Source organism: Tetrao urogallus (assembly GCF_951394365.1).
Source record: "Tetrao urogallus genome assembly, chromosome: 3".
NCBI lineage: Eukaryota > Metazoa > Chordata > Aves > Galliformes > Phasianidae > Tetrao > Tetrao urogallus.
The window spans coordinates 40,814,161-40,837,242 of NC_136815.1; the positions used below are offsets into that span (position 1 = coordinate 40,814,161).

General features: G+C 44.0%; 1 protein-coding gene across 4 annotated transcripts in view; it reads right to left on the reverse strand.

The window, feature by feature from the left end:
- Nucleotides 1-23,082, reverse strand: part of MAPRE2 (microtubule associated protein RP/EB family member 2) — a gene marked incomplete at both ends in the record, with an annotated part of 86,865 nt that overhangs the window by 34,260 nt on the left and 29,523 nt on the right. Inside the window, one exon of one of the 4 annotated variants that reach the window (XM_079533368.1) lies at nt 15,597-15,718. The exons of 2 other annotated variants lie outside the window; for them this stretch is intronic. In XM_079533368.1, coding sequence (XP_079389494.1) covers nt 15,597-15,718 — 122 coding nt within the window. Of the gene's footprint in view, nt 1-15,596; nt 15,719-23,082 lie in introns of those variants that run through there. One more of the 4 variants, XM_079533369.1, reaches the window with a different exon arrangement.

The following is a 23,082-nucleotide window of genomic DNA, read 5'->3' on the forward strand; positions in this document are numbered from 1 at the left end:
TCCACAGCATTCAGAAAACCTTTCAGCAAAACCTTGAAAAAATGGCACTTTGTGCTGAGTATCTGCTACCTGCGTAGCCATATAATTTAAAAATTATATATATATAATTTTATAATTTCTACTTTGAATTAATAAGTTAATTAAGGTCCTTTTCTGTAAGTAGTTCTACTTCATAGTAGCATCTGTCCCCAAGTGCACTGACTTGAAATGCATATTACTGAATTTTATACCCTTTGATTCTACACTAGCCAAATCCTTCTGTTGCAAGACACTGCTGAGATAAAAGGTGAGCATATTCATGTTCATCTCGTCAACCATTTCAAAGATCTGAGGCAAGATTTTCCAAGAAAAGAGCAAATATTGTTCTCAAAGCTAATCCAGGAAGTTCACTAGTAACAAGCCAAGAAAGACACATCTCAGAAATGATCAAACACCAAAAAAGCTTGCAATATTATTATTGAAAACAAATGGTTTGGTGAGGACTCCACACTTCTGTCCATAGTGACACCCTGTAGCTCCCACTGCACAGGTCAGATGTAGGGCCAGCCAAACTACCTCCACTGTAGACCTCAACCTTCTTCCTCAGTGAAAGACAGCAGGACTTCCTCTCTGGAATTTGAAGAGTACGTGGACTATTTCCACTGAGATTTTGCAAAGATATACCTATTGGAAGCCGGATATACAATTCTGCAGAGAAAACCAAGACTGCCAGTAAACTCCACCCATTTCTAGGTATGTTGGAGCAACCTAGATAAAAAAATTTATCAAACAAACAAGCAGGCCCCACCAGAGTAAATCTACCCTCAGTAATATTGAAGTCTATAACTACATACAGCATTAAAGTACAAGATGACAAAGTTCCTAATGTATGCAACTTCCTATGAACAAAATTTTATGAAGTCATTTAAATTGTCCATACCTACTGACATCGAGAAGCCAGTCCCTTACTACTTGTCTTAAAGAAGAGAAGATTTTAGAAAGAAAAAAAAAAGGGGGGCATGAAAGCCAGTAAGAGAAAGCAGGCCCCAAAAATTCATGCTCTGATAGTCAGGGCTATGCCTGCAGTGCCAGCAGTTCCCTCAGAACCAGGCTGCCCCTCTGCCCACTTCTGTACACATCCAAAGCTTGGAAGAAATCAGACTTCCCACAACCTTCCTGTGGGCTCCTGGACAGCAAAACTGAATGTGCAGTAACAGCTAGCAAAGGTTGTTCTCTTGGCATGCAGTAAGTGCTTGGACTGAGTTAAGAGCTAGGAATAATGTTTTAGAAATAAGGCGTGCCCTTTTATTTTTCAGACCATGGTGGTTCATCATGGAAGCTCAGCTCCAACTCTGGGATCAAAGAGGGACTGGATATGCAAATGGTACTTTTGTTACCAATGTCCTCTCAAATTTAAAACATCATTTTAAGCACGTTTTTCACTTTGTTTCATATAGATGAGAAAGGAACAGAAAGATACTAACTCTGTCACTATTAAAGTGATGTGTTAAATATTGTTTATAAAATCAGTTCAAGTAATAATTTAATAGTGAACTCAATGTTCACTTAAAATTCCAAATAGTGAGTTTGGTATGAAACCAGCAGTTCAATAAAGAACAGTGCACTCACTCTAAAGAAGTCAAAGATAATTGGACAGTAACATTTGAAATAAATCTATACTAATTTTAATTGCCGTCAACTTTTAATCATCCAACTTTTAATGGCCTCTTTAGGCTGGGCAGAAGTCAGAACAACCACTAGCTACTGGCAGTGAAACCAGTGAGGCTGCTCTGTTAAAGAGATCCAGAAATCCACATGCAGGAAGGAAGCAGGAATTCCCTCATCATACTGTTCCAAAAGCAACATCAAAAAGAAATACGTATTTTGCTGCAATTGACAGCAGAGCAAACAAGCTGCTTGCTGCACAGGATGGACAACGAGTAAATGAACAGCCATGAGTTTTAAAGCAATATCCTGAAAGATATGTGTAATATTACTCATAGTATGTTTGCAAATGAAAGGAATTACGATGATCTACACATCAAACAAAAGCTTTGGCTACATTAAGAGACAACAGCTTTACATTTGTGTACACAGGTATAAATGAGGGAGCATCAATAAAATTTAAGTGATCTTAAGGAAAGTGAATAAGAATTTCTGTTTAAAAAGTTGGCAACTTCTACTCATTTACTGACATTTACTCAAGTCAGCCTGCTAGCATGTCTGAGTCTTCCACGGCCCGTTCTTTAGGAAGAGGTCACAGGTCCCTAGCTGGCTTGTCCCCCACCCTCCCATGGACACGACACAGTTTGGATAAACACAGCTAGGAAAAGTTTCCTTTACAGAACATATATTCTGCTTTGGTACTCAGATACACACATACTCTGTCACGCAGACAGACCTTACGAAAGGAAAAAAGAAAAAGAAAACCCAGGCAGAAGAGTCACCATACAAAGCAATAGATGAAAATCCCCGTGCTTGAAACATGCGGCTGGAGGCAGGATCTTGTGGGTGACTCAGCGCCCTGCGTGCGGAGCTGCTCTGAGAAGCCTGCTCTGGATTCCACATGCTAACAAACATCTGCAACGTGACACACGTGGATAGCTGAGCAGGTGGAGCCCCATGGGCCCTGCGAATGGCTGAGAAGCGAACAGCTTCTTTGTATGGCCTGAAGCGCTGCCTCTTCCGAATACATTATTTATGTTTTCAACTGTTAGGTTTTCCCTTGTTTAGACTGAAGGCTCTCAAGCATAAGCCTGTGATGAGGCTTACAGAGGCCTGAAAATCAGCACCTACCTTCCTGGGATCTGTCAGTTCCCACCACCCGTGCAGATGCCCAGCGTTCCTACAGCAGCTAATACCAGGTCCAGGCCAGCTGACTGCACCTCCAGCTTTCAGCATGCAGTAAAGGTTCAAAGCTTCCAGCTATCACAGTACTGCCCAGCCACAAAGGACTCCACCATATTTTACTTATTAGAAACCAAAATTCAAAGCCACAATAAATACAGATAAGCTGTGAGTATCTTCACATTCTCCAGTCCACATCATAAAAATGCTTTTACACATGCATGTCTAGGTGCTATAGTGTTTAGCTCACAGGATATGTCGAGAGCTGAAAATCACGTATACTCTCAGGCAGTTCTCCAAATCAGAAGCATACCGGCTCAGCTTGCCCAATATTAAACACTGCACCAAAAGCAGCATTACTTTTTAAGGCATCACAGGCAGCACGTAACACTCAGCTACAGGTAACTGCAGCTCTTAAGGACAGCTTTGCACATCCACTTTACTTGCCATGCTAGCAGCTCCTGACAGCAGAAACTGTCTCATGCCAAACCTGTAACAATGACACAATTAGAAGGACCACAGCAGTGTCATATAGATATGTGCAATCACCCTCCAGCCCACAGGCTTTCCTGTTCTGCACAGTTCAGCAAGGTATGATGAGGGACTTTTCAAGACAATAGCAAGCCTGTGCAACAGCACAAAGAAGAGCCTTCTGGAAGCTGGCACCGGAGAGCACCAGGATGGATAGATACTCTGAGCAGAACAAAAGCTCTTGCAACAAAAACAGCTGAAGCGGAAGAGGCTACAGAAAGTGAGGATGCAGTTCATTGAGGCAGCCCAAGCTTCTGCTGGAAAAGCATTGCAGGTGAAAGTGACTGCAAAATAAGGATTCCTGGAAGAAGAAACCTGGGAGCCCCAGCATCCGCATCCTTGCAGAAAGAAAATATGTCCTTCAATATAAACCTGCAATGGCAGCTGATTTGCTCACCTCTTTAGTATTCATTGCAGACAGTCATAACCATAATCATCAGAGGGCAGTTTCACACACGGCTGTCTCTACTGTAAGGGTCCGGAGGATGGAAAAATAGCAAAAGGCACAGCATGATTTTACAAACACTGCCCTTACTCTCCCTTTTGACTGATGCTGTGCTCCTGTAGCAAAGCCAATAGCTGTGAACAGCTACCTCAAATCACAGAGCTCTGACTAAAGTGCTACTTGTAGCAAGCATTTTAAGAACTGTCTAGTCAGAAATGCAGTTAAAGATTGATCACAATGAACTGTTGCCACAGAACACTGAGAAAACAATCCTCTGGTTGTAATATAGGGGGAAAATCTACACCTTTCAGAAAGCAAAACTTTCTTGTGCCCTTATTCCCACATTACTAAATAGACCTATGTTAGAAGCCTTTTACTATCCATGTATCTCATTCACTTCTGAATGTCATTTTAGCTTCACAACGTGGATCTGACTAGGAGACCTAAAATGATTTGCAAAGCATGATACAGAGTCTAGAAAGAATGAAGCAAACCATGTATGTTTCAATGGTTTGAATCTTGCTACACTACCAGAAAAAAAAGCAGATTTTGTATTGTTCTCACCGAAGTTCCCTGTTTAAATGCAAGTATGGTTAGAGTACAGATTGCTTTCACTGGATTAGCACATTTTATCTTTAAAGTTTTGTTCTTTTCAATTAGAGACTGCCTGCCAGTGCTTGGATCTTCTGACCTACATAGATTTTTATGATGGGTCTCAAGGCCCGGTTTAGTCCCAAATCTAAAACACTCTTCTAAAGACCAGCGGTAACTCTGTTTTGTGGTACATAAGACCAAAGAAAATGTAATTAAAAAAAAAAAACAAAAACATTTTATCTGGGAGGCAGAAAAACACAAGAACTCTAGTACTTTTGCAGGCATTCAGTTTTCTCAAATCTGAAAAACACAACCAACAGTATTCAAACAACATGCACAATTTGAGCCCAAACCTCTGAGACAGTCCAGGAGCTCGCAATGTATTACATTGTCGACTGCTTACTTTCAGCAAAACAGTTTTAAGTTTATCCACTAACTGCTTATGAAATCAGGGCAGTCCACAGAAACAAAATAGAACAGTTCCAAGCTCCAAGAAAATACCTTAGTGCTTAGAATATTTTAGGGGACCTGAAGAGGAGAAGCCACATCTGCAGGCACAACTGATTTATCTATTTATTTATATCTGGCAGTTGTATTTGCAGTGCAAAAGCAACAGTTTTTTCAGATTACCTTCTCATTCCTTCATTCCTCCCGCTGCCACTGAAGCTGTATGGCGATGAAATGCATAATGTCATGTCTCCACTTTGATACTAACAATATTAGCACTTAATTACAAACTATTTTAATTTTGGCTGAAAGCGCATGCATATCCTGACAGAATCCCTTTCAATTTCTATTCATAAATGAATCCTAACTAAAAAAAATGCTCTTGACAAAAGGCAGGAAAACATCAGCAGAGGTTGCCTTCTCTCAATACAACAAAAGCCCAATGAAGAATGCCCCACCCACTCAACTCTGTGCAGACAGCTGCTTGTTATCCTGGGGAGAGGCTGCACGAACCTCAGTGTGAAACAATGCTACTACAAATTAAGAAGGTTTTTTTTACTAATGAAGAACCACCAAAAGCTTTGAAGTGGGCTGAATGAGGAACGTAAGCATGGCAAGGCAGCAATGCTAAAATATTAACTACCTTTTCTTCCAGTTACTGTCCTCCCCCGCAAGGCTTTCAACTCTGAGATTTGAGGCTGGAATTGCTCCACTGATGCCCTGAAGGAAGATATTCAACCTGCACAGTTTTCACAATAGCATGGCAGCTACTTTGTCTTTTGCAATAAACACTGGAATGGTGGAGAAAAGAAGTTGATTCAGAGAAAAATAATTCTCAGACTTCTGTTACATAACAAACCCAAGCCAATCAGGAATTGGGATAGGAAAGAAGATGGACGATCATTTTGTAACTAGAAAACCTTGGAAAAATCTGATGAATAAACAAACATTTAATCCTCCTTGAAACAAAGTCTCAATTTGCCACAACAAACATGGGAGCTTAAATTCTTCTTCTATTCATTTTAATCTCTTAGGGAAAACAGCAGATTACTAGGAATATAGTAAAGGATTTCCAAGATGACATATAGGTAACAGCATTGCCGAGCACTATGGTGGAGAAAGGATTTGCAGGTGCCTCGAAATGAACAGATGAACCTTCTGTCTTATTGCTCCCACTGGATGCTGGATGAACAGTTACAGATTCACACGGCACATCCCAAGTGTTCGAGCAAATGCAGACTTGCTGTGACACACAGTGTGGAGGAGGACTGGCCCCTTAACCCACTGCCCACCTGCACAGCACTCAAGCTGCTGGACACAGTGACAGGACAACCCAGCAGTCACCACAAGGAACTCCTGCCCCTGGAAAGGGGAAGAAATCATCACAAACCTTAGCTAAGGGAAAATAAGTGCTCTGGCAAGGGCACATGTGCACCCAGACTGCTGGCACCCAAGGTGGGATCTGCAGTACAGCAGCACAGTTTCCGTACTGCTGTTGCTTTGGCCATTCCACCTTTTACGTCCAAAAAGCAGCATGCAGCCTATGAGCTCCAGCAGGGCTGGCATCCAGCTAGTCAGTAAGATGAAGTCACCAAATTAATTTAGCGCTGACCTATCTGCGGTCTGGCCGCCCCCTCCATCCCCGCAATGTCCACACATTGGAGCAAGATGCCGACGCTCGCATGATGGCAGAAGAGATTTCATAACACCACGCAGGGGGTTGGCAGCCCCAGCTCGTGGCTGTGACACAGCATAGGTCTGAGAGAGATGGGACAGGAGGTTAAGCAGGGAAGGCAGCAGCTCACTGATCACAGGCAGCCACAGCTTGCCAACAGCACACACAGCACTGCTTACAGGGGGATGCCTCACTGGAAGGGCGCTGCAGCAGCTGAGGAGAGAGACTGCAGCGTGTCTCTCTGTAACACACTGCGGAGCATGGGGACCTTGCCACGCATCAGCTTTTCTCTCTTGTAAGAGTAACAAAAGCAGATGCACACTGTTTTTGTGCACTGTCTCTTCTAACCTTGATACATGCACATTATCACAGGGAACAATACCTCCCAAGCAGGCAGTGTGGAGGTATACGGCACTGCACCTGGGGAAGGAGGAGCAGAATCACAGGTGCCATCCACACACTCATCCCTGGATGACAAGGATGGGTGCCAGTGCAGGGCCCACGGGACAGAGCCAGGCAGGCGGCCAGCACTAGAAAAGGAATAAAGGTGACGACACCGAGCCGGTGAAGAGACATTTATTTTAAGCCACCTTCACCCTGCAGTTGTAAACAAGCATGTGACAACAGATGAAGCAACACATAACCACGCAGGCTGCTTGCACCCATGTATCATCCTCTAAAACATGGCTCTGTATTTCTGTAACATAAGACAGTGCTCCAGCATGGTTGCCCAAGGCTCCCGCTACCACCACTGCTCAGGGCCACGGGACAAGCACTGAGCTCTGCAGGGCACACACAGGCAGGTGGCTGGGACCAAGCAGTGCACGGCCATGGCCCAACCCACACTAAGGTTCCTGGCCAACACTGTGCTGCAGACCACCAAACCTGCTCACCAGCCTGCCTTTCTCTGGGTTCTGTGCTCAGCCTCTTCCTCATCTCTCTCTCTACCACAGATAAAAGTGAGACTGAAAATAATAACAGCTAAAAAAATCTGAATTTTGACATCTCTGTGTTTGTTGAAATAGGCCCATATAAAGACCTCTGTCTCTAGCTCATACAAACTCCTCACTGATCACTGTTAATGTCATAAAGGTTTTCACTACTACCATTTCAGCCATGACACTTGCTTTTGGTACTGGACACCAAAGAAAGTCAACCTCTTCCCTCATTTTCATGAGTTAATCCCTTAACAGCCAAGGAGACGCTATGAAATTATTCTGGTGCTCAAAAATATTACAGCAAATGACTTGTACTTAAGGATTAACCCTACTAAGGTCTGCCTAGGATAGGACTGAACTTTTAAGTGCTACTGCTTAACTGCTAAATTAATTTTAGAGCAACTAAAACTAGAATACGCTAATCCTTTATGAAGTAAATTGCCCTTTATGAACATGCTAGCTCAGCCATCTGTGATTTATGTAATGTATTATTATTTCTGCATGCCAGTGACCACAAACTTACATTACCTTTGCTGCACTACCAATGCAAGTGTCGAAATTACCAGGATAAAGTAAAGCTTCCCCCAATCTCTTCTTTTAACCATACTGTTCTTTGAAGGTCTGCAAAATCACTGTTTTCTTTCAGTTTTCAATTTTAAATATCTCCTGCCAAACTAAAGTGGCACATTCCCGAAGTTGTGCTTTTTTCCCAACCATTTTATTTAGATGCTGCTTACTGCTTTGATGCAACTGGAGTTCTAAGAACAGAATTACTGACGGTTACAACAGTCTTTATCTGTGAGCCCCAGCAAAGCCTTGCACCTTAAGCTAAGAGAAGCATAGATGCCCTGTTTAATAGGATTTGGCCTCCTTTCATGGAATATCTTGAGGTCAACTCCTAAAGTACATCGCTTCCAGCTGGCAAATGGTCACATTAGCAAATTCAACTCCCACAATAAACAAGACAAAAAAAAAGTTTATTGCTTGAATTACCTTTAACTACACACAACTGCAATTAAGAAGTTAATAACCCATGCTGCAATGAGAATATTTGGCTTCTTCTGTCCTCTCAGTGTTGGTGTAGGTCATGAGATGAGACAGTTCTGCACCCCTCCCTGTAAACAAACGTCAGACTACGCATATATCTGATACAGCTTAACAGCCCAACATTTCCTGCAGATTAAACTTATCCATAATGTTAATATTTTCTACATTAAAATATATACAAGTCATTAAAAACTGAGGGAGTAATATATTGGCTCTTATCTTCAAAACATAATCCTTAATTGAAATGTAGATAATTAATCTTATGACGCAACAGAACTATTCTTGCGCTCCACTGTGCGTCAATGAACTTTTGGCCATTCCTGGGTAGCAAACTGCAGAAGTTTCTCTCAGTGATTTGTGCGATGCAACAAGAAGTAATTAGTGCACTGCAGAAGCAGCAATACAACTTCTGCAAGAATTAAGATCAAAAACTATTGAACTGACATTGCATACACACATTTTTCTTTCCCATTTGAAACCTTTGACCACAGAACAATTTCATTTTGGTGGCAGTACTAAGTGTGTTGCTACATATTACTTTTAAAGAAGCACTGGAACAGGTTGCCTGGAGGGGTGGTGGATGTCCCAGACTTGGAAATATTCAAGATCAACCCAGACCAGGCTCTGAGCAATCTGATCTAGCTGTAGATGTCCCTGTTCATTGCAGGAGAGTTGGACTAGATGATCTTCAAGGGTCCCTTCAGACCCAAATTAGTCTTTCACTTTGAAGTAGCTTGATACCATGACTTAATTTTGTGTGGTGCATTTTGAACTCAAGAGCTGTTTATGCCTCTTCAGGTTACCTAATATGATCATACTGTGATTGAGGTAGGCAAGGAACTCCAAAGATCACTTAGTCCAACCTCCCAGTGGCAACAGAGCCAACAAGAGAAGGCTGCTGATGGCACCATCTAGCCCAGTGCAGGAGCCGATTCTAAATCTGTACCTTGTAACCTTTGAAACATTAATACAGGCAAGGACTGACGTGAACCCCAAATAATAATTCAGTCAAATATAATTCAAACTATTCTGCACAACACGGTTTTCAACAGGGCAGCTTTTTACAAGTGAATGCTGTCCATTATGGAAAATTTCTCTATTTATTCAGTCAATTATCATTTCACTGCCTCCATGCTCTCAACACTCCTGCACACAACAGCCTTTCTGTATATGAAAGCTCCCAAGAGACTTCCACATCATGGGTTACATACTCTACTTCCATACAATCACTCTCAGATTCTGTCGTTATTTTCATAAGTCATGATTTGTGTAACACTGAATCTGTAAGTAAAGCAATGCACGTCCTGCTCCAAGTATTTCAGTACTTCCCATTCATGGTATTACTGGACTAACTCTGCAGAGATTAACCATTAGAAGTGAAGCCTAACAACCATGTAAAAATTGCCTAAAATTGTTTAATACATATTGCCAGCAAGCCCTCCTGAGAATCAACACTGCATTCCAGAGTGACAAGCAAGAATTTACATTCAAGTGCATCCTTGAATAATTGCAGCTGGTTGAGTAGGAAATTTGTACAGCTCTGAGGAGCCCTGCTGTAGAGGGAATATTCATTCCACTTACCCCTAAAGATAAAACTGAAGTCCCCTGATCTCTCTAACTACCTTCAGGGTTCCAAGAAACTTAATAATGAAAATTAAACCACTGAAACAATACACATAGCCACATGAAGAAACAGGAACATGCACTACCACCGGACACAACATCATGGCAGCAAAGTACACTATTCCCTTACTGTCTCACATGCTGGAGAATGAAGATCCATTTTGCACACAGAAGAAATCCCAAACGTAACTCAGACCAGGAATTATTCAGTTTGCATAGCTTGCTTCAATATTGCTCCAGACTACACTTAAATTCACAAGAGCTCACCCCAGTGCTGCTGTCTTGCCTCTCCATCTTCCATCACCTCATCCACATCTCAGACTGCTCCCTCCCCCAGACACCATGAGTCAGGCACGCAAGCCAGCCACGTGCAAGACCAGAACATCAAGACCATGATCTGCATGGCATATTCCTCTCCAGGCACAACAATTTTGCACAGTCGTAGGATTTCCTCCGGAAGCTGCATCCTTAAGTCTCTACGCACCGATTAACATTTACATTTCCTGTTTAGATAGCACAACAAAACAGCAGATTTAATACGAAAGCACAACTCAAGAAGTACAGAGTTCGATGCAAAGCAAGAAAACATTTCCACATAGATTAGCCAAGCCACGTAACGGGTGTGCTTTTGGTATACAGAGCCTTCTCTATCAAATATTTAGTGACTTAGTATGCCATTGGGAATTTAGACAAATTGTAGTAAAAAAAAAAAAATCATAAGCAGTTCTTCACTTTGAGTTAGATGAGTTAGCACGAGGACAGCAGAATTATGCTAAAAAATAAACAAAAAGGCTGTTGTTTTTAAAAAACCTGAAGAGTTAAATGCATGTTCAGTAAACTTTTATAGCTGATACTCTCCTTCTCCTCCCATCTAATTATAATGAAACAATATGATGAAGATGCCTTATTGGTGAGTCAGGCAGCATGGATCCGAGCACGGCAAGACTCACACAGCTTTTCAGTGCTACGTTAGCACCGTCCCCGCAGAGACACGGATGTGTTCCATCCATACTCCCTGGCATTGATAGGGGCAGCAGGCGATCAGCAGCCCGAGCTGGGAACAAAGATCCAGTGGGACACACCAGGCACCCGCACGCAGCCCAATATTCACTGCTGTCACCGCTGTTACTGCACGCTGCAGCCTTCATGCCATCCCGTTCAGTGGTTCGTGTGATTGAGAACAGATGTGGTGCGACTGCTCGTTTTCAATTATCAAACAAAGGCTGAAAGTTGCATCCCCAAAATGAAAAGCTGGCACACACTTAATCTCCTTCCTTACCAAGCCTCTGCTATAATTATCTTTGGGCATGAGGAAGGAGAAAAGACTGTCAAATTAACTAACCTCCCCACCCTCAGGCCCCAAAACCAAAACCTCTGAAGATATTTTTAAGAAGTCACTTATTTGAATGCCAAGGATTGAAATGCAAACCTACTACACTTGTGTTTTTTTCTTTTTTTTCTTTTCTTTTTTTCTCCTTTCTCCTTACTGCCTCCAAAAACAATTTTTCCTATCTCGAGTGGTTACTCAGGCTTCTCCTCCTAGAACATTCCTGCAGCGCAGCCTGCCTGCACAGAGGGGGCTGTACCTCCCTTGCATTAGCTGCTCATACAGCAAAGAAGGAACCCAAAAGAAAAGCTTCTATGGGGCATTCCTGGTCCAAAGCCCTGCTTCCACATCACCAGTTTTTCATTGTTATCCAGGGAGACAGGACTGAAGCAAAACGCCTGTTTCGAGAAGTGGCGGCATCCAATTCAGTTCTATCTTAAATTTGCTCCTGCTTTTGTTAGCATGCAGGAAATACTGCTGTTGCTATGCAACCCAGAAAGGTTAAAAAAAAAAAAAAAAAAAAAAAAAGCCAACACAAAAAACCAACAACACCCACCATGTACTAAAATAGGGCCCAGCCTCCTGCCTAGAGGATGCTCTGGAAACCCACAGAGGTTGGGTGCAGTTCGGATGTTCACAGATGCCCCTGGAGCTGCACAAGACCAGGTTGGATGGGGCCCTGGTCAGCCTGATCTGGTGGGTGGCAGCCCCTGCCCATGGCTAGGGGTTAGGACCAGATGACCTTCGAGGTCCCTTCCAACCCACGCCATCCTGTGATTCTCCTTGGTGAGAGTGCCTATGTGCATGCTGCAGAGATGGTTCTGCCTGAAAGCACCTCGTTCCCTTGCACAAATTGGGCTGTGTGGCATGGAACATCTCTGCTTCAAACCCCCCAAACAGCACTGAGCAGAGCCATCCTCCCCAACGTGGGCTCGCAGGCAATTCCCAGTAAGCATGAGGCAGTTTCCCCCCTTGCTTTTTGAGAGCAGAGCCTGACCAGCACAATTCTCTCTGGGCAGAGCACTCCCTAATCACAAAACAAGATTACAGATGAGCAGCCGCAGTAGAGGAAGGAAGCCAGCTTTACGAAAGTGAAAGAAAAGAGAAGGGTCTGAGCTGAAACACAACGGCTTTCTTCAGGGTCCCTGATTCTCTCAGGGAGCAGTGAACACTGTGCTGCCCTCTGGGTGCTTGCAAGGCAAGGACTTATCACAAATGCAGTTGTTAGAGAAGCACAGGCCACATTTGTAGGGTGTGGTCTCTTACAAACATTTCCAATGGCCTTTCTTATGCTTCCATTGCAACCTAGGATGGAACTTATGACCTGAAATTGCAGCAGTTAGGCCAAGAGTAAACACCTCTGGAAATAACATGCCAAGTTACTAATGTGGTTAGCAGCATTTGCTCCAGGAGCATTTACAGTATCAGCGGACAACAACTCGCTGCATTTTACTCAGTCTCCTTTCCACAAGTTCTCAACAAGTCTGGACCTTGAACTATTAACATCGTCCACACAAATAGTCTTTTTTTCTTACTTCAGTGGAATCATTCATTCACTGCACCCAGCAGAGCACAGCTTTGGGGTGAGCAGTGCCTCCTGCCCAAAGCAGGGTGCAGCAGCACATCCACTCCATGCAGGTCCATAGCTGCACAGAAGGAACAGGCACTCAAAGAGCAGTTTCCAAGATGACTAAGGAGAACCAAGCATCTTAAGGAGATACCTTCAGAAACGTACATAGAATCCTTTGAGTTAGAAGAGACCGTTAAGGGTCATCTGCTCCAACTCCCCTGCAACGAATAGAGCTTCGAAAAAATACGGTGAGCTGATCAGCCATACAGAATACTCCAACTCTGCCAAGAACCACTGCAGACATGCTTACTTGAGAACAACTCTCCACCCAGCTGTTGATTTGGTTTCTCACTGAATTTTTTCAGTCTTTTTTGAACACAGAAAAGAAACTATACTTAAATTTAATGCTGTTCTCCAAAACAAGTACAAATCTATTTCAGGCCAACAAAACAACACCTCACTTCCAACCACATTGTAAAGTTAGTCTCCTGATCTGGAACACGTACAGCTGACACATGCAATTCCTTCCTTTGTGACAGAAGGAGCACGTGATCAGAGAAGTACAGATTCACTCTTATCATTAGTTATTATTACTTTCTGATTTTATTTACTGCAGAAGACAACATCTCCCCGCGACTGCATTTTACACCAAAGCAACCGGTTTCCATTTACCAACTAAACGAGGGTGGAGGAGAAACTTAACACCTCTGGCCTGTATGTCCCAGTCTGCAAAACATAATATGTGCTCTGGACAGCTTGTAAGGACTATTTGTGGCTTCACACAGCACAAGGCTGGGACTGTGGTGTGGGTTCAGTTCCTTGCTGCACTCTCAGTATGATGGTAACACCAGGGAATCCCTCTCGTGTCAGATTCCTGACTTGCAAATTGGTACCAAGTTTACCTTGTTCAAACTTCATCAGGATTCACAGGCAGCTCAACTGGCAGGAGCTGGATATTTCAGAAGGAAAGCTTCATGAAGTACTTTGAGCTACAGATTGAAAGCTAAGCATCTTCTCTCTCCAGTGAGAGTGAACCTACAGATCTAGGTGCCATGACTCTGCAGGGCAGGGTGGGTTTCCACAAGGAGCCAAAGTAGAATTCTCTAATTGAGTTATTCCTTTTATACATTAAAGGTTTGTTTCTAAAATAATTTTAATTGGATTGCTTACCTCCCCAAGATAGAATGCAATATTAGCATTATCTGCCCTGCATTCTTGTATATTCCCATAGACGGGCAGAAGGATGCAAAGCCATGCAAGGCGCCTTGCGCTGGGAAGAATTTGCCTTTCATACAGATGCTGCACAAGTTCATGCTTTCTGGAAAATTGGGCAATTGATGCAATTATTTCTGTCATCATGTGCTCAATACAGCTGCCTCACAAAATGCCTTTCCTAGACATAGCTCAGTGCAGGGTGAAGCAGACAGAAGGACTAGCAAATCGACTTGTTGATAGCTGCTGGAGACTGTATTTACGTGCTGCAAAAGAATAATGGAGAATTCCATTCAAGGGAGGTTTTCCAGAAGAGCCTTCTGAAGGCAAGCAGTGAGACTGCAAGCTGCAGCACCTAGGGTGCATGCTAGAATAACTGAAGGTTGGCTTGCAATGAATTGTCGTGCGTCCACCCCATATTTCTGCTCAGCACTGCAGTGGAAACACAGCTTTCTTCAACCACAGAACTAGTTAGTGCCGAGCAGTCATTTAGGGATAGGAAGCAAAGGCTCCATTTTTTCCTGCCAACAGATACAGCTCTTCACAGAAGCAAACAACAACACCGAGAGCACGCACCGCCTCGGCACCGCGGCTCCGCCGCGCTCCACGCACGCACGCACCGGGGCTGCGCTACAGAGGCAGGACCAGGCTCGGGGGCAGCACGGCTCAGCTCCGCGGTGCAGCCCGGCCGCGCTCGGCTCCCGGCAGCCTTCCCCGCCCCACGGCAAGGCGCCAGCACCGAGCCCTCCGCCGGCTGTCAGCGGCCGGCAGCGCCCGACGGAGCCGCAGACGTTGCGGTTCTCCTCGGAGAAGCGCCGCTGCGACCCAGCGCAGCCCGCCCCGGGGCCGCTGCCCGCGGGCAGCCCCATTTCCTGCTCCAGGGGCGTTCCCTGCAGAGGCTCCGCTCGCTGTCAGCGCGCAGCATCCGAGCGGCCGTGCCCGGCCCCGGAGCCGCGACCCGCAGCGAACAATGCCACCGGGCGCGGGGCTGCGACAAAGCGGCGGGCCCGCACCCCTAGGAGCGGGGCTGGGCTGGGGGCCGCACCCGGCGCTGCGGTTCCCTGCGCGACTGACGGGCGGGTTCTTTCTTCCTCCTCCTTCGTGGTTTTTTTTTTTTTCTTCCTAAATTATTAATTTTTTTTTTTTTAAATTATCATTTTTTCTTTTTTCCTCTCGATGCATCTTCCGCCCCGGCCGAGGACACCCCCCGCCTCCCGCACAATGCCGCGCCGCCTCTCTCTCTCTCTCTATCTCTCTCTCTCAATCTATGCGTATTGGGGGAGGGGGCTGAGCGCCGCCCGGCCCCGCTCCGCACGGCCCCCCCCGCACCTCAGCGCCCGGCCGCCGCCCGCCAGCGATACCTGTAGGAGCGCTCCCCCCGCACCGTGTGCTTCCTGAAGGGGATGATGGTGGTGCCGTTGTCCTGGATGATGTCGTTATTGTTCTCGCCATTTGGGGACAGGGCTTGGGTCGGTCCGGGCATTGGCGCTCCCGCGGCTCCGCGCCTCCCCGCGCTGCGCTGCTGCTGCTGCCGCTGCTCTGCGGAAGGTGGTGCTGCCGCTGCCGCCGCCGCCGTCTCGCGCCGCCAGCCCCGCCCCGCCCCGCGCGTCAGCCTCGCCACGTGACCGCCCCGCGCCATAGCAACCGGCCGACTCCGCGCCACCCCCGCCATCCCCCCCCCTCCCTTCCTCCTCCACCACCCAGCGCCGCGGCCCTCGTGCCCGGGTGGCGGCAGCGCGTGTGGGGCGACGGCACAGAGCCGACCTGGCACCTAATACACAATGAGTAAATACTAAACTGTACAAAACGTCAGAAATCATGCACTCCCAACCACAAAAACAAAAGAAAAAAGAAATAGCGTAAGGAAGTCTGAGTTCACCAATGGCATTTCTGCCCCTGCATGTGAGGATGCCCAGGCTCTGCTTGCAGCCGCACTGATCGCACCACATGGCCCTCACGCTGCACTTCCAGGCTCCTCAGGCTTACACTGAGGGAAGTGACGGTGCCCTGACCATCCTGCTTGGGTCAGAAAGGAGGAAGCAGAGCCTGGCGATGCAGGAGCAGGCCTACCAGCACCACCATATGCACCACTCATCTCCCAGCCCGCGGTTAGAAGCACTCCTCACACCCCAGCCCTGCCCCTCCTGCAGGTGCCAGGCATTCACCATCTCCACACTTCCTTCCTCAAGCCAGCGCTGCCCTCTGATGTCTGAAGCCAAAGGAGGGACAGCCACCTCCTCAGAGGCCTGGCCCTTGCCACGCTGTACCTCCCCACATGCCACAGTAACAGCGGAACTCACACCTCAATCATCCTACTGACAAACAGACCAGCAAGCTGCTCACAACTTGTCTCCCCTGCCCTGAAACCTGTGAGGGCAGCTATGAGTGCAGTGTCTAAGCAGCTCTCTCTCTATGGCCTCAAGGCTGCTGAATGTGAAAACACTTTCAAATTAGTTTGATTCGATTAATACATCAGGTAGGATTGCTTTTTTTCATAAAAGGAAAAAAATAAAAACCCCACAAGATTTCAACCAATCCTTATAATAATCACAAAATCATTAAGGGTGGAAAAGACCACTAAGATCCCCCAGCCCAACCACCAGCCATCCCCACCATGCCCACTAAACCACATCACACAGTGAACTCCTCCAGGGATGGTGACTGTACCACCTCCCCGGGCAGCCTGTGCCACTGCCTCACCGCTCTGAGAATAATTTTTTCCTAACATCTAACCCAAATCTCCCTTGAAACCTTACCTAACCTTTCAGGCTAAATGACACTGCTGAAAGCTGAGTTTACATGGTTATGCCCACAATATAGATTTTAGATTCAAAGAGAAACCATGAGTGCAGTCAATACCTCTACACTGACTGCACAGTACTCAGTTGAGAAATGACCTGAGCTTAAATCAGCATCACACAGTAACACATGTGCTCAGAGCAATCTAACAGAAATCACATCAGCCAGCGGGTTTGCCATAGCCCTCTGAACACTGAGGCTGGAGGTATTATTTATTGCCTCTGCCAGGTTTTCCAATACTCCAAAGAGAAAAAATGATGTTTCCAGTAACCAACCTCTGGCCCTTTGCAGATGACATACTTTATTGAAAAAAATGCTCAATTCATCTGACAACAGTAAACCCGCTGGAGAAAGTTTCTTTTGAGTCTGTTTAAAAACAAGCACCAAAATATATCTTGCAGAGAGGGCCAATAAGTGTCTTAGTAACATTGATGAGCAGAGAGAAGCCAGAAACGCTACATGGTGACAGAATGTAAAAATAATCTATAGTGGGCCTTCAGCTGCCAGACATAACCCTACCTGCTCTGCCAGGCAGCCAGCTATAAAACACTGTTACCCTAATTTGTAAAAATATTTTTACTTCTTCACCAGTTACAGAGAACAGAAGCTTCTTTATTGAAGCCTCCCAAACCACTTCAAACGTACTGGCAGAGCTACAGCAGAGAAGCACAAGAAAGGACAGTGTGGCAGCCTCCCTTTAGACACCTCTTTGCCTTTCCATAAGGATATAAGCACAAAGAACTGCCTCAGTGAAGTGCCTTACCTTTACCAAGGCTGAGCCAGGCACAGGCAGAAGCTGCTTGTTGCAGGGCTACAGACAACACATGCTGATTTGATTAATCTAGCACAGCCCAAGGAGCACAGGGCACAGCACTGACCTGGCATGCATGGCATTCCCTCTGTTACACCACCGTTTTCAAGCACTGTGGGGTCCGTCAATGCAGCTCTTATCTTTATGAGCAGGAAGCCACCACGTGGTCTTTCTGTTTTCATCAATCTGAGTACAGATTTGAGACATAACTCCAGTAACACAGGATGAGAAACAGGTACCTGCCAGTATTACCAGGTGACTGCATCCTTGCTGGCCGCGCAGCTTTTGGATGCAGTGGGCATATGAGCTTAAAGATCTAAAGGTCAGAGCAGTGTTAAAACACATATATATGTGATAAATAGAAAGTACTGAAATCTAGTACTCACATCTGACAAGTCAACTGAGCAAAAGTGAGCAAAACTGAGCCAAGAAACCAATTAATGCACAGTGGAGATGACAAAGCTTGATGCAACAGATCTTCAAGCATCAAGAACAGCAGCAGCAGTGGTGGGAAGGGACATATGGAGGGCCCCAGTCCACCTCCTGCCCAGAACAGGATTGCCACTGCCACCATGAGCTCAGGGCATACGTGGCTTTCTCCAGCCAAATCCTGAAGCTCTCTAAGGACAGAAATGCTCTGCCTTCCTGCCGCGCTGCAATAACCTGCTGTTCCTCATCTCCTACCTGAGTTTGGCTGATCCCACAGTTTCACCAGAGAGCTTCAGCTGAGCTACAGACAGAAAGAAGCACCACTCTATACCAGTGCATACGTTTCAGTACAATTTCCACCATGGTAAAACAGGCAGAGTGGAAATTCAACAGCCCTCAACATTATTCTCTAAAATTATGCTTGCTCCTTTCTCTTCAGAACTTTCACTTCCAGTTCCTTGTTACTTGCTGTAGTAAAATGGCTATGCAGCACAATTTATAATGCCTGAAAGAAAAATCCCCTAAAAGCCCAAACAGCAGGGGCTGAAAAGCCTCAGGTGTCTCAAGGCAGAATTTCGTACTATCTAGCTGATGCGGAAATTATTTATGATATTTTAACACTGACAAGAAGTGCCCAATGTACAGCCTCTGAAAACAGAGTGGATGTCTCTAGCCACACTAGAGAACTCAACAAACATATTTGTCAGACGATTAAAAAAAACACCAGTTGTAGTGAGCTTTATATGACACAGCCAAATTGCAAATTACAATTAATGACTGCAGAAATTCCCCACTGCTTGACTAACTTCTTTCTGTGGTGGAAGGGAGATCTAGAATGCCAATGAGCATCCCTCATCTCTAATATCTTCCATACTTGCTCAAATTAGCAAAGGAGTCCCTGTGTGATATTACTCCTTGCACTGCTCTCAGAATACTCCTCAGCTACAGCCTCAAACTACAGCAAACACCATTCAGTATGATTATTTTGGCCAACATGCTTCCCTTCTCAGAGGAGTTTCATGAACACTCCTGTCACACGTGCAGTTTTTTCACTGGGAAAGAATGAGAAAACTCCAGGCTAAGAGTTGGAAGGTAGCAGAGCCTTTCAGAAAGCAGCAATCCTGACCAATGTAGTCCACTTTTGTAATTCAACTACCATTTTCCCGTACTCCTAATTTATCAGAATAGATATTAACAGACATCCGCAAAAATAAAGCTTTTACAGCCTGTTAAAGCAAAATTAAAGTTATTTTTAGCATTCAAGTGTGTGCATTCATCAGGAACAGGTTGTACACGAAGGTACACAAAGGATCTGGTCAACCATGTTCAGATTTGAAAATAAATGAATAAAGTAGGAAAAGGTTGGAAAGAGCTAGGAAAGTTACCCTGAAGGCTTGGATGCATCTTGTTCAAGGAAACCCCCGTTCATCAAGGTACACAGACTCACTTCATTCCCAGTATGAGTATTTTCAGTAAAATGGATAAAATCATGAGTGCACTGTGACAGAATCAGCCTAATATCAAATAGTCTACACCTTGAATAATAGTTTCATTAGTAAACTAAAAACAGAAGCCTTAGGAAATCCCAATTTGCATGTTATCTAATGGAAGTGCAGATGTGATATCTGCAACTACACATCTGTTAGGGAGCACTAGTTTGTGCCAGCCTAAATTAATGCATGGTTCCAACCTGTAATGATAACAATTACACAGAAACATCCATAGGGGAATTAGCAACAGCAATGTTAACTAACCCATGGAACGCATATCAGATGCGATGTGCTGTACGATATGTTTCAGGCTAACCTGGCCCGTGCAGAAGAGCTCACATTTCCTGTTTCACTGACATATCATCCAACGGCCTCACTGATTAAGCCAAAGGAAAGCTCCCACTGTGATGTAAAATCACTTAAAATGATAACTCTAAACCAGAACTGTACGTTTCTCTTTGTATACATGGCACCAAACCAACTCTCCCATGCCATTACTTCCTTCAATGCCGTATGTTTCAGGGCATGCTGCATTTAAATTAATCATGCCAAAGAGCAAACAGTAATGATTTGTCAGGACAAAGAAACACTGCATGAATTTTATTAAAACAGCTACTTATCACTCCAGACATCCTGTAGATAAAGAATGAGCTTCCCGCCCCTGGGGATCATACTGTTGCCACTTTAAGCAAAGTCTTGATTATTTGCCTTCCCTGGAGAGAGACAGAAAGAGAAAGAAAGAGAGGGCTGTCCCAATTAGACAATGTGCATGGACCATATCCCTATGAGGTAATTCAAGCCTATTTTTAAATATATGGGCATATTTATATTTCAGAGGTCATATTTCACATTTTAAAGTGTTCTGTGCCTGGGAGGAAGAGTGAGAGAAAAGTTCAGGTCTTTGTCAGCGAGGCATTCCTGAAAATTTAGCCATAAGCTGCAAATCCAATCTGGCCATTAGTGTATGAATTCCTCACTAAAGAGGATAGTCTTGAAGAGCCACCGCCTGTGGGCATTTTTCTTTAGAAAGGTAGCAGCTTTTGTAACTTTTGTAACTATCTTTTGTAGTTGCTGTAGAAAGCAAATAGAAATCAGACTATTATTTCAAGATTCAAAAACCGTCTAAAACAAAAACAAAAACAACCCAGGATTTTCTTTTGTTGTTGCTGTTCACAGAAATAGGATTTCAAAAACCGTCAAACAGAGCAGATATTGTGACTCAAATCATATACTTTAATGTTGTTCAAATTGTTTGATTAGAATTAATAGATAGCTTGCTAAACTCAGCACTTTCAGGATTTAGCTAAATCTGTCTGCTTTATAGAAAAACAACTCCTATCCAGGGAAAAAAAAAAAAAAAAAAAAAAAAAAAGCATCCTTCAATATATATCAAAGGTTTCCAGGTTAAAAACACTACTAGTTCACACTGAATGTGAAACACTTTTTACACAACACTTCCTACATAACAAAAAGCAGTGACAGCAGGAAATGTTCAGTGAATGATGGTTACAAAAAGGAGAAATTTCTACTTCCCTTTACTTCAGACCAAATCAATATTTGAATTCTTTAGTCAACATTTAGCATGTACTGGGTTATCACAAGCTTTCAGGCACATTTTGGGGAGTCACTTCATTTGAAAACCTATAAACGTCAGCTGTGATCAACAAATGCTTGAAATAACAACTCTTCCATCTCACCCTGTCTTTAATACTGATTAAAAAGAATAAAGAGAAGGGCCTGACTCACTCCTTGTGCACGCACGTTTACATGGAAGTACTTGGCTGGAGTTGTTCATGGTGTAACTTGTTAAAATATAAGATGATCAGGACTTCAGACATTTGTATACTATATAAAAACAATCCATCAAATTATGACTGGCAAAAGAATTGAAGGCTTCAGAAATGTAAGAGTAGAAGAGGAATCTAGCATTTTTTATTTAATTTAAGTGTTTTCAGCTGTCAAGGAACCTTCTTGGCTTTCCTGGAATTCAAGATAAGTGGGTGGAAAAATGGTGAAATAAAAAAGCAACATACAGAAATGGAAAATCTAACTCTCTAACAGTCATTCTTATACTCAACACAAAATATAATAGCAATGTACTTTAAAGACACTTCAGTCTAATGACATGTTTCAAAAAAGCAATGTAGGGAAGATTAGGGAGGACAAATGCTTTGCAATGCTATCTGTCAAGGGTACAGGTTTCTAGCATGAAAACCTGATATGCCTGAGGTCCTGCATTACAATGATACCTTATTGGTAGGTGATGATTTTGAGCAGTACCTGTTACACTACAGTGCTGAAAACTTGACCTGGCACTGTTATTATATACCAGGAATTCAAGAATAGCTAATAATCATAAGTGATTCTCTGCTCATGTTGTGCAGCAAGAGATTTGTAGTTGACAGTTATTTGATTTGTGCATGTTATCCAAGTAACTAAATGCCACATATAAATGCATAGTACCTCTATATAACGTAAGTAGAAGTTTAAAAGCTTTGCAATGATTATCAGTCAAGACCTACTTACAGCACAGGCCTTTGTCCTGTACCAGCATTAGTTACTGAACATGCAAAGTTTGCATAGGATTATAGCTATCACAAGGAAAATTATACTTGCCAAAGTCTACCAAGCTGTCCAAGACACCACTGCTAAAGAAGAAAGAGGCCTGGCACAAGAAAACAATGATTCCTGCAGAGGTCGATAGAGTTTTTGAAATAAAAAATGCTTCAACCAAACAACTAAAAGGGCAGAACCATTACAGACCAACATCTGAAGGGGTTACTTTGCCCCAGGAAACAGTTAATTAGGTGTCTGTCCTCCCACACCCTTCAAAATGCCAACATAAACATTATTACATACTTTAGGTAATGGGAAAGAAATACAGAGTGCATTCATGCCTGCTTCAGAGCAAAATCTTACTGCCAAATCATTCAGTAGTGTGTGACCATTCAGCAACTGCAGAACTCAGGAACCCAGTGCCTTTCTGCAAAATAGGAGGTTTACTCATGTTCTTACAGCATGCTACAAAAAGTTCTCTTACAGAGCATGCATTAAGTGCCCATCAAATTAGCAAACGCCAAGAAATTACACAAAAAGAGCTGTGTTTGTTTTTGTTTGCATTTCAACCTTCTCTCAATAACTGCTTTTTATCTCATACATTTATAGCATCTTACAAAATCTATTTTCTGCCAACTTTCCTCATTTTGCAAGTACAGAATCAGGCCCTGCTGTTACAACCAGCTTCCTCAAAACATTGTCACTTGTCTGCACAAATTTCCCCTGCCTTGCCCTCGTGGCAGGTGCTGGGTCACACTCTCT